Source organism: Castanea sativa, chromosome 6 (genome assembly GCF_040712315.1).
Source record: "Castanea sativa cultivar Marrone di Chiusa Pesio chromosome 6, ASM4071231v1".
Lineage (NCBI taxonomy): Eukaryota > Viridiplantae > Streptophyta > Magnoliopsida > Fagales > Fagaceae > Castanea > Castanea sativa.
Window position 1 is genome coordinate 46,045,165 of NC_134018.1, and position 12,053 is coordinate 46,057,217.

Genomic DNA, 12,053 nt, shown 5'->3' on the forward strand with positions numbered 1-12,053 from the left:
TCACCGCCCTAAGAAGCTTTAAGCGGGTTCCACAACTTGGCACTGCACTTTTCAGATATAAGAGCACCTAGAACCTCCATACAAAGGATAAAAAGATAGGGGGAGAGGGGGTCCCCCTGTCTAATGCTCCTAGATGGAAGGAAGGGTTCAAGAGCCCCGCCATTGTACAAAATATAAATGAAGGATGAGGATATGCAGCTCATGATCAAAGAAATGAGAGGCACAGGAAACTTAGAAAGGAGCAGAGTGTCCCTAATGAAACTCCATTCAAGCCGGTCATACGCCTTTTCCAAGTCTATCTTGATTGCCATCCAACCATTTTTCCCCTTCTTTTTAGACATGGTACGAATAAGCTCTTGGACGATGATGGCATTATCAATGCCTTTTCTTCCGGGTACAAAGGCGGATTGGAAGGGAGAAATAAGGCTGTCCAGGAGAGGTCAAACTCTAGCTACAATGATCTTTGAGCTAAGTTTATAGACTGTGTTGCATAAACTTATAGGACGATAATTATTGAGAGTCTCAGGGCTCTTGCACTTTGGAATAAGGGTAACGAGAGTCCTGTTGAGATACTCCGGCATTTTTTTTGAATTAAAAACAGCCTTGACTTTGTCTCTAATAGAGTCTCCAACAATTAACCAGAAGCGCTAGAAAAACTCGGCAGGAAGACCGTCTGGATCGGGGGCCTTGAAGGCCTTAAGCGACCACAAACTAGCAACTATCTCTGAATCAGAGACGGGGGCAATCAAACTAGCAGCATCCCCATCCCTGATACACGAGTGCCAAAAGGGAGGGTTCCAAGCAGCTCGAGTGGCACTGGCGTGGCTAGTACAAAACAGGTCCTCAAAACCAGTTCTGATGAAGTTTGCAATTTCACTTTCTCCATTAATCCAATTCCCCATGCGATCTTTTAAACAAGATATACGGTTCCTCCTCCTATGCACAATATCGGAGGTGTGGAAAAAAGTTGTATTTTTATCCCCCTCAACCGTCCAAAGGATGCGAGACTTCATAGCTCAAAATTCCTTTTCCAACTTGGAAACTGTGAAGAGTTCTGCTTTTAGCTCCTGCTCAAGATCAACCAAAAAATTATTAGGACTCGAAGATAAAGCCACTTGCACACCTTTTAATCTGGCTAGCACCCTCTTTTTCCTATGGAACAGATTCCTGAAGATATTTATGTTCCAAGCTCTGGCCTTGATTGGGAATTCCTCGACAGCCCGGGCCAGAGGAATTGAGTTTGCCCATGCTTCGTTAACTACTCCTGGGAAGGTTTGGTGAGAGAGCCAAATAGGTTGGAATCTAAAAGGCTGAGGTAAATTCAGACCATGGCGACTATCAGTACTGAGCATTACAGGATAGTGGTTGGAGTAAGATCTTTCAAAGTGCTTCACACGAGCTTCTAGGAAGAGAGCACTCCATTCCGCATTAACAAACACCCTATCAAGCCTTTCCTGAATCAGACGGGTTAGGGGTTTGTGATTGGACCAGGTAAAACGGAGGCCAAAGAAGCCTATATTGATAATTTTACAGTGATTCAAGCAATCTTGAAACCAGATAGCTCTACTCATATTAACCGGTCTACCTCCAAACTTGTCTTCGCCTATAAGAACTTCATTGAAATCACCAGTGATGACCCAAGGTAGAGAATGGAGATTAGATACCAAACATAAGTTGTCCCAGAGTAACCGCCTCTCAGCAACTCTTAGGCTGGCATAAACCGCAGAGAGCAGCCAAGTGGATTGAGAACTATTCGAAGTAACTAGAAGGTGGATTTTGCTCAGTGGAAGATAGCTCAGAAACTGCTACTTGATTAAAATCCCATAAAACCCATAGACCACCAGAAAGGCCAATAGAATTAGCAACTGATACCCCATCGAAAGGGATTCTATTTGCGATACCTATAGCTCTATCTCCACTAACCTTAGTTTCAAGTAATAACCATAACTGTAGGTAAATGAGGACGAACCATATCCATGATCACAATTTGAAAGGAGGGGTTAAGAGCACCCCGACAATTCCAAATTAAAATATTCATGATAACTAAAATAAAAAGAAAAGGGAGAATGCAGAGATTAGGATGAGAAAGCACATTTACCTCCATCCTCTAGCACCATTTCCTCTAGTGAGGAATTAGGAACTCCTGAGCGGTCAATGCACAAAAGCTCCTGCTCATGGAAATCATTTGCTAGCATACCCCTGGATCGTAAGGATGGGTTAATATGCTTGAGATTTGCGTTAGAGATATTGCTTGCCATAGCCTTCAAATAGAGTTCCCCTTGTCCAACACTTGAGCCAGCATGATTTGTGCTTCCCTGGGGTGGCACGCTTTGCTCCTCCATATTATCATTTACTATAACATCATCTCTGCCATCTCCCTTGGAAAGAGCTACTGGGTTCAAGGTTAGTGCTTTGTCATGGCACTCCATTGTGCCTAAATCCTTCTCTCGGTTATAGAGGGGTTGAAGAGGCAGCCCCTTAGTCGACCCACCAGCTGAAAAACCTTGAAAAATTGAGAGATTTAAACCAGAAAAGTCACCGGAATCCAGATCGGAGCTTGAAGAAGGTCCAAAGGAATTAGTGTTGGCTGCTTCCCATCTAGGGATTTGGCTTGTCCGAATCCCTTTTTTGTTTGAAGAATCCTTACCCATTTTGTGATAATTTTGTCCTTTGTGATTAGTTCTGCCTTTAGCTGATGTAGCACTAGCCTTAAGCTTATCAGCATTCAGACTTTTTGTAGTGCGATATGCTCTAATCGCACTAGAGCTCATAGAATCCTTGGACTTTCGTTTTCCTTCATTACTTCCAAGGCCTGGGTTGACTGCACCTTCTACTGGACTTGAGGGATTCAATGGACTATGAAACATTGGGCTTGGCATAGTTGGTCCCAAAGGAGTTGCTTGGGCTGGGTCTTTTGAAACCTTTCTGCGGTTTTGCCTTTTTTGTGTAACTAGGACCCACGGCCCAAAAACCTCCTCATTTTTTTGCTTCTGTTCCTCAAATGAAGTGCCTTTTCCCGCTTCTTCTTCTTTGCCATTGCTCTCCGGAGTTCTAGCTTGGTACGAACACCCTTCTGTTTTATGGCCGACACGACCATAAGCAAAGCACAACGAACTGATACCTTCATATTGGACTTGTTGAGCAATCCCACCAACCCTTATAAGCTTGATAATCAATTTATCTAAGTTAACTTGGATACACAGCCGTGCAAACCAACCCCTGGCCTTCGTTGTTGTGTGCGTGTCAATTTGCAAGATCGGTCCGATAGCTGTCCCGATGTCCTTGAGTACAAACGACTCATAATACTCAATGGGTAATTCAGGGAGCCTAATCCAAACGGCTACGGAGGAGAGATTTGCTGATGACACTTTGAAGTTCGGCTCCCAACTTCTAATGGAAAGGTAGTGTCCTCCCACAAACCAAGGTCCAGCACACAGCACTTTAACATAATCCTCTTTAACAGAGAATCTGATGAGGAAGAAGTCACTGCTTAAAGCAATGCAGCTCATCAACCCTACTGGTTTCCACATCCCCAGGAGCCTAGAATGCAAGAAGTGGTAGCCCATAGTTCGCCCAAAAACTTTCACGATCAAGGCATTTGCCCAAGGTGCTTGGATACTCGCTTTCCTTTCCCCAGAGAGCCTCACAACTGCCTCCCCTAGTGGAATCTCTGAGAACTCATTATTGGACTCCACCTCTGTATCCATGTGGTTTTCAAAGTCAAAGGCTTGTTCAAATGCCCTTGGTATTTCACCAATGAGTTTCTCCTTGAATGAAAAAATTTGAGATGCTCCCACACGATGGCTGTCCTTAACTTTCTTAGTGCTGCGCTGAAGTTCCTCGTCCTCTTCTCTGCTTCTAATCGCTGACTCGCTCATTTCTCATGAGAGAGAGTTCACGCTAACTCTTTTTTTTTTTTTTTTTTTTTTCATTTTTTCAAAATATACCAGAAGGTATCCTTTATACCTAGTATTTGCCTCTAGACGCATATCCTGTCAATCCCGCTAGTCTTTAGAGTTCACAGATTGTGAGGGTTTCGTTGCATATACATGATACATAGGATATTTTCTCAAAATACTACCCCTGGATTTGAGGGCCAAGATGGCCAAATACAACATATAATTGAAATTTTTAACAAAATAACATTGTTCTACGTCAACTATGTAGGAGAATACCACTTTTTGAGAACTTGATTTTATGAAAATTAAGTTATATGCAGAACTTGATTTTACAAATATCAAGTTCTAAGAGGAAATTACACATAACTCGATTGATTTTATAAATATCTAGTTTCAAGTGGTATTTTTTATTAAGAAAAGCAACATTACGTGGTATTTTTTATGCATGGAATTCAATAAAGTTGAAATTGAGTTCTATGTGAATCTCAATTTTCCCAGATCGAGCTCCAGAATGGTACTATTCTCCTATATAGTTTGCAAACAATGCTATTTTTTTGAAAATTTAAAAAATGTGAGGCATTTAGCCATTTTGGCTTGGAAATGTGAAGGTAACTTGTATATCAGCCTATCAGGTTTATGTAGATAGGCAATCAATGCCTACGAGTTCCACCAATCTTTGGATTCTACATATTGTAATAGGCTCAATACATATACATAATACATAGGATAATTTTTCCTTTGAAATACACTTCTTCAAGGAAAAATTATTTTATGGAGAGGTACCATGTGAGGGTCGTCAGATGGAGCCATTCAATGGTACCTTTGCTTTTTTAATCTTCTAACCAATATCATGTTTAATTTGAACCTTGTAAATTGTATGGGCTTACAACATTTTTATAAACTATTAATGTGACAAATTCTTACTTGTTTTTTATCTAGACTACCCACAACTAATATCTTTTTTTTACTTACCAATAATCATTCATCACATTAGCAATCTGTAAATAAAATTGTAAAATAATTTGTTCTTTTAGCATTTTTCAATTGAAGAACATTCATACCCAAGTTGGCACATACACGTTGACAACCATTCTATGACGGGCTAGTTTATAGGCTTAGAGCATTTTAAGAGTCTGTTTAGCAAGAGCTTATAAATTTAGCTTTTAGTTTTTTATGTACAGTTTTTAAAATCTTACCTTTTTTTTTTTTTTTTTTTAAGTACAAGTATATTTTAGCACACTTTTAATAAAAAAATTTCAACAAAAAGTTAGATAAGGTGTTTTTAAACCGACTAAAAATTTATTTAGGCTTGCAAAAGCAGATGCTCTAGAAATCCTTTTTTTTTTTTTTCCTTTCATAAGTGAGTTCTTGCCATGATCCTTTTAACAAATAAAATTTGGATTTTTTCCCTGTAAGAAGAGCCTAATAAGACGAAAAGTTATACATATGGACAAGGACAAAATATGAAAAAGAGGGAGATGACTCATATAAAAAAGAAGACAAAAGAAAGAGAAGAACAACAAAGAATATACAAAAAAGAGAGATAGAGAGTGTGAATGTGCTTGAGAATGATCCTTGTAATACAACACATAAGATTAAATAAAGACGAGTTCATCTTCATGTATTGGGTGAACGTAGTGATTCATGTGTTCTTGTCCAAATTTCCCATTGTGGATCAATATTAACCCATAAAACATATTAGTTGTGACATTTATCTTTCTTAGTATCCTAAATCATTGAGTTGAGGTTTTTGCACACACACACACACATGTCATAGTAAATTTTATTTTGATTTTCTAAGAATTAAATTTTTCTAATTATAAAAAAAAACAAAAAAAATATAATACATGGAATTTGGGCTCTTAGGTAAGTGCCTACGTGGAAAACCCATTAGCTCTAAAAACCCTAATTCTAGATAGTGGAACTATGAAAAATTATTGCTATTTCGGGATTATGTTTCTTCCCCTCACAGAGATACCCCCCTCTGCGGGAGGGAGGTAGCATATTTTCGGACCACGCAATAACAACCCGAACACCATATATTAGCTACACCGTAGACACATCCAAGTTCAACTACTGTAGAGTCAATCATCCTCTCTCAATGTTAGGGCTCTCCATTATCCTAGGGTCTTATCGGTAAACCATATTTGAAACTTGGTCCATGAAGCTCTTGTATTGTAGTTTATACGGACAAGAAAAGGGAGGATGTGAAGCTCATTGGTGGAGCTTAGAAAACATGAGAAGTAGCCTTAGTTTATGGTCCTTCCATTGTGCAAAAAAATACCACGTTGTTTCATTGTGAAATCAAGATATATCAAACCCTTCCTTTTATTTTTATTTTTAAAGAACATGTCTATATAGCCTTTTCTTCCTCGTGTTTATTATTTACAAAATAACATTGTAATGTTTAAATGTGTATTTTTCATTGCTTAAAGATTATATAGATATCTAAATCTGTCCCTCAGAAAGTTATATTGGGTCTTAATATTTTAAAGAAAATTTTCATTTAACATTCGTTTCAATCAAATTTCTGGTGTCAAATCAGTCTTTTATACCATTTAATTTTACTATAGGGAATAATAATTTTAATGTTTAAGTTGAAGAACATGTTTCATTAAAAAAAAAAAAAAAAACTTATGATTTATAGTTTGTTGTGCATGAAGTAACATCGCTTTTATAATGTTCAAATTACAATAAGTATCCAAAATCATGAAAAAAAGTAGTGAAAAATATGGTGTCTCAAGATTTATTGTAAGGTAATAGGGTTGTTGGCTTGAAAAATTAAAAGACAAAAGAAGAGAAAAAAAAAACTCAGAATTCTCAAGATAATTCTTAATTTTGATATTTGTAAGAATAATAAGTAATAAAATAAGTACGTAATGTCACCTTGTACCAAATTATTATTATTATTATTATGCTTGCTCATGGTACTTAAAAAAAAAAAATGATACTGTAAGTGCACAATTGCACTTGGACCTAAAGATAATCACGGGCTCAGGCTCAATGAGCCTTAAATAATAAAATTTGTAGAGCGTGGGCTTAAAACCTAGGTTAGAAGCACTGGGAGCTTGATAACAGGCTTTTATAAGTAAATACAGGTAAATAACGAATGATAGTTGCAAATGGATCTCCTCAGACTTGAGTCGAGGACTATTTCTTTATTATTTCTCTATCTTCCTTAAAGATTACAATTTCTTAATTTCTTTCTTAGTTACCGATCCCCCTCCTCTCTGGACTCCATCCCCCTTAAATACTCCCTTTCGTGACACTTTTTGGACAGTGACTAAAAGTTTCTGTCCTACTGTTCAGGGGTCACTTCCCCATTAATGCGGTCAGGGAGGTAGGTGCAGAGCCTTTAATGCGGAGGTGGCAGCCTTTGCCCTTGATATTTTCTTTAACACTGGTGCATCTAGAAGGTTTAGGGTGTCCCCCTTTAACCATTAGTCTTTCCAGAGTTGTGCCTTGACATTCATAATGAAATCTTGAGTTTTCTTGGATCGGTCCGAGGAGGAACTCACCCTCGGTTGTATCCTCGGAACCTCGGCATATGGGCCGATTCGTAGAGTTTAATTCTGGAGCAGGTCGGCCCTTCATACTACAGTTCAAAGGCCCATATGCCCATTTAGGTCCTTTCACTCCCTACAGATACCTTATTTTGTAATTGGCACTTTTATACTATTATCTAAAAAAAAATTATATCATATTTGTTACCGAAAGCGATTTTTCAAGAATTTTTTTTAAAAAGGTACTGATGAAATGTGTCAGACTTTATAAAACTTATTAAACGGTAGCTTTTAATATCTCTGGGTCCATTATAAATATTGTACTTTATAACCTATAGTTGTTATAATTCACGAGTTTTGCATTAAGCTCCTTCCGTTTGGAGTGAAAATAGAGAAGATAAAAAATAAATGGTGAAAAATATACATTTTTCACTATTCGTTTGGAGAGAAAACAAAGGAAGGATGAAAAACCGAGAGGAAAATTTTTCTCCCGAGCCCATAAATATTTTCCTCCCAAATTGGGAGGAAAACTGTGGGAGAAAATGTTAGGATGTGGGCTTTTACTAAAAAGCCCTCATCCCACCTGATACTTCTAATCTTTTTTTTTCTTCAATATTACTGAATGTTTTTTTTTCAACATTACCTAAACATTTTATATTATGTAATGAGTACAAATAAATATATTTCTTACATGTTATGTAACAAGGGTATAATAGTTAATTTATATAAATTACATTTTTCACCCTCCTACTTTTCTACTCTTCCAACCGGACACACAAAAAGAAAAACTAAATATTTTTCATTCTCCCACAATTTTTCATCCTTGCACTTTTTCACTCTCCAACCGACCATACCCTAAGTCTAGGTCTTCGCATCCTTATTTCAAAAAAAAAAGTCACGCCTGTAGCATCGACTGCCAGACTGACATGTCGTGTGAACTGTGGATCCCACACTCCAGGCCTAATCTTAACGTGGACGTTCCTATATGTACTATGACTTAAAAACCCAATAACTGATTCCAATTATGTGGGCCGAATGCTGTCCTTTGAGAAACCGCAAGATGTCACGTATGTCAATTATGGCGACGTTATTTTACACAATTTTTTTGCCATAATGATAGGTAGAAAAATCGCAATACAGTGGGTTAATATTTTTGCTATTCACAATTTGTCATGTGACAAGTTGCAGCAAAAATGGTTTAAAATGTTATAATACCACCATTGTTCATCAAGTATTTGCAGCATGACACTTATATCTTGTGAGTCTCATCAGTCTTTGGAGTCCATAGGCTGTGAGTGTTTTGTTGCATACACTTGATACGTAGGATATTTTTTTTCATAATACTGCCCTGGGAAACGAGAAGGTAACTTCCGTATTAGCATATGCAGCGAGACACTAATGCCCTGTGAGTCACACCAATCTTTGGATTCCGCGTATTGTAAAAGGCTCATTACACATACCTAATACACAAGTTTCATTTTCATTTGAAACACACTTCTTTAAGGAAAAATTATTTTACTAAGAGGTTCCATATGAGGGTCAGAAGTCAGATGGAGCCGCTCAATGGTACCCAGTGGCGGAGTTAGAAATTTAGGTCAGAGGGGGCAAGATTAGAAGACAAGATTAAAAGTAAAAAAATGAATTTGAAATTTTTTTATCAATATTAATAACAAAAGAAATAAACAACTATATGCTAATGTAATTACCGTATAGAATCTAACATAAAATCGTGGTTTTAAAAACCAGTACGGTAAAAGAATCGAAAAAGAGACTGGTTATTGGTTTTTTGGTCAGACCGGTGGTCAAACTGATAACATTATAAATAATATAATTAATTTTTTTAAATAATAAAAATTAAAAAAAAATATTTTAAGTTTTTTTAACTAAGAATATTCAAATTAAACATATATATATATATAAATAATTTTTAAAAATAACGTGAGTTTAGTTTTCGTGTATTAAATTTAGGAATAAAAATAACAAAACCTAATAGTAATATTTTTAATTTTCCAATGATATTTTTTTAACAAATCTAGTGGAGCACTTGTGGCAATAATATAATGACTTGTAAAATCATCTAATATTAATATGAAGTGCCATGTTCTCAACATTTGTACAATACTTTCACAACAAATCATGTGTGATAAGTTGTTATTGATTTAATTTGAACACACCACTTAAATTATTTTTATTCACTAGTATTAGCTAGTAACTATCCTACGCTTAAGATTTATTGTAAAAATATTGTGAAAATATTGTGATAGCATTTCTTAATTTTTATTTTTTATTTTATTTTTTCCCTTATCTCTTTTTTCTTCATCCACACATTTCTTTATTATTATTTTCTCTTTTTTCTCCTCCACACATATTATTTCCCTTCTCTCTGATCTCTATCTTCACTTTTGACCACTTTTCTTTTTACTTTTCTCCACTACCAGACTACCACTTCATCCACTTCATATTCCACAACATACCAATATACTATATTATAATTATATATAAAAAAATTTGCAGTTCAGGGGGGGCACCTGCCCCCCCTCGCCCCCCCCTCCCTCCGCCCCTGATGGTACCTCTGCCTTTTTAATCTTCTAACCAATCTCACGTCTAACTTGAACCTTGTAAATTGTCTAGGTTTACAATAGTTTTACATACTATTGATGTAGTAAATTCTTATTAGTTTTCATTTAAGCCTGCTACTAACTCACTTTTTTATTTAATTATTAATAATTATTCCCTACATCAGCAGTTTGTAAAATTATTTGTAAAATAGTTTGTAACTTTAACATTTTTCAATAAAGAACCATTCATACCCAAGTTGGCCCATACATGTTGACAATCATCTTGTGACAGGCTAGTTTAGAGGCTTAAAACATATTAATAATCCATTTGACATGAACTTATAAGCTTAGCTTTTAGTTTATTTATTTATTTATTTTTATGCATGTACAGCTTTTTAAAACCCAACTTTTTTTCATTTTTTTTTTCAAAATATAAGTATACTTTAACACATTTTTAGTAAAAAAATTTTAACAAAAAGTTAGATAGGTTGTTCTTAAAGATACTAAGGACTTGTTTGAGCTTGCAAAAGCAGATGCTCTAGAAATCTTTTTTTTTTCTTTTTTTTTTCTTTCATAAGTAAGTTTTTGCCATGATCTTTTTAACAAATAAAATCTGGATTTTTCCCCTACATCTTAACTGGAGAGGGGAATTTGAACATAGATGTCTCATTTAGAATCACTAGCAAAATTTAATTAGCTTAGTTGGCATAGGAATTCTGAAAGTGAAACCAGTGATTTCATCTTTATGACGTGTTTCTGATTGTCCTGTCTCTCAAACCAGTGCTTTCTGTTTTATGAAAGTTGTCCATTGTTGTACTACCTCTGGAAGTAAAGGATTTGCATATTTCCTATGCTTCAAGAGAGGGACACAGCTTTATGGCAACATTATTCAAAGTTTTAATGTTTATACAGTTCAATGCTGGTTGAAAAGGAAGAGGCTGAAGTTTAACACGTTATCCTCCACACATTCTCAAATAGAGGGACAAACATTATTGTACTGGAAGCCATTTAGGTAGATAGTACATATATCCGAACTCTTTGATAGACGTGTTAAATTATGTTTAACATTGAGCCATTGGCGAACAATGGCAATGTATCCCTAACAACCATTAAGGGTATTGCAAAAGAAAACCACTATTATTTAGCCACCGAATTCGGTGGGTTGAAAAAGTATACACTACTATTAATTAGCTCAGTAGACAATATTCAATATGTTGGACTGAGATCCTATACAATATCTAGGGTATTGCATCTTGTATCTTGTGCAATACCCTATATATGCCTGAGATGAAATATCACTCATCTCATAAAAACTTTAAAAGTTATTTTCTTTTTCCCCTCTAATTGGACAAGATCTGAATCCCAATATATTCAAATTAGATTTAGGGTGCGTTTGTTTTGACAGTAAACCAATTCCGGAAAATGTTTTCAGCATTTGCGGGTGTTTGGCAACACCGAAAATTTTGGTCAAACGGAAAAGAGGAAGCGTTGACCGTAAAACAGACCCTCCCCACCCGGAAAATAATTTCCATGTGTATTTTACCTTCAAATTGAGTTTTCTGTTGGAAAACACAGAGAAAGAGAAGGAGAGGGAAAGAGCAACAACCACACCAGAAAAGAGAGAGAGAGAGCTAGAGGGAGATCGCCGGGAAGCCAAGATCACGCCGTCCTCAACCCAAAGGCTCGCCGGTGAGCTCGCGGCGGGCGAGATCGAGGCGCGATCTCGCGCCGTCGAGCTCGTGCCGGGCGAGATCGCGCCGGCGAGAAACCCTCCCCACCGATCTCACTTTTCCTCCTCCCTGTCTCACCTCCCTCTCTCAATTTGATTTGGCCGGTGATTTGATTTTTGTTTGTTTAGAAGTTCATGGATTTTAATGTTTTATTATAAAATTTGTTTGGAATGTGAGAAAATGGTTGAGAAAATGTGAAAAATCAGTAAAAAATTTGCATTTTCATAATGTTACCAAACACTTGAAAATATTTTCCAAAGTTTTTTTAAAAATGCCACCAAACATCTAAAAATATTTTCCTTTCCCGAAAATATTCTCATTTCCTGAAAATATTTTCCAGAATTGGTTTACTGTCAAAACAAA

At 36.3% G+C, this 12,053-nt stretch overlaps 1 protein-coding gene across 1 annotated transcript; it reads right to left on the bottom strand.

The window, feature by feature from the left end:
- Window positions 1-1,016: 1,016 nt before the first annotated feature.
- On the bottom strand, window positions 1,017-3,878 carry LOC142640060 (uncharacterized). Its single transcript, XM_075814161.1, has 2 exons — window positions 2,099-3,878; window positions 1,017-1,762 (listed from the first exon to the last, which is right to left on the bottom strand). The coding sequence occupies exons 1-2, from the start codon at window positions 3,876-3,878 to the stop codon at window positions 1,017-1,019; spliced, it is 2,526 nt and encodes an 841-aa protein (XP_075670276.1).
- Window positions 3,879-12,053: the final 8,175 nt, after the last annotated feature.

What these genes read in the sequence shown, in the direction of transcription:
- LOC142640060 (XM_075814161.1), bottom strand. Translation starts at nt 3,878, where the DNA reads ATGAGCGAGTCAGCGATTAGAAGCAGAGAAGAGGACGAGGAACTTCAG. An exon ending in AATGGTGCTAGAGGATGGAG is followed by an intron (nt 1,763 to 2,098) that starts GTAAATGTGCTT and finishes TCCACCTTCTAG; the next exon opens with TTACTTCGAATAGTTCTCAA.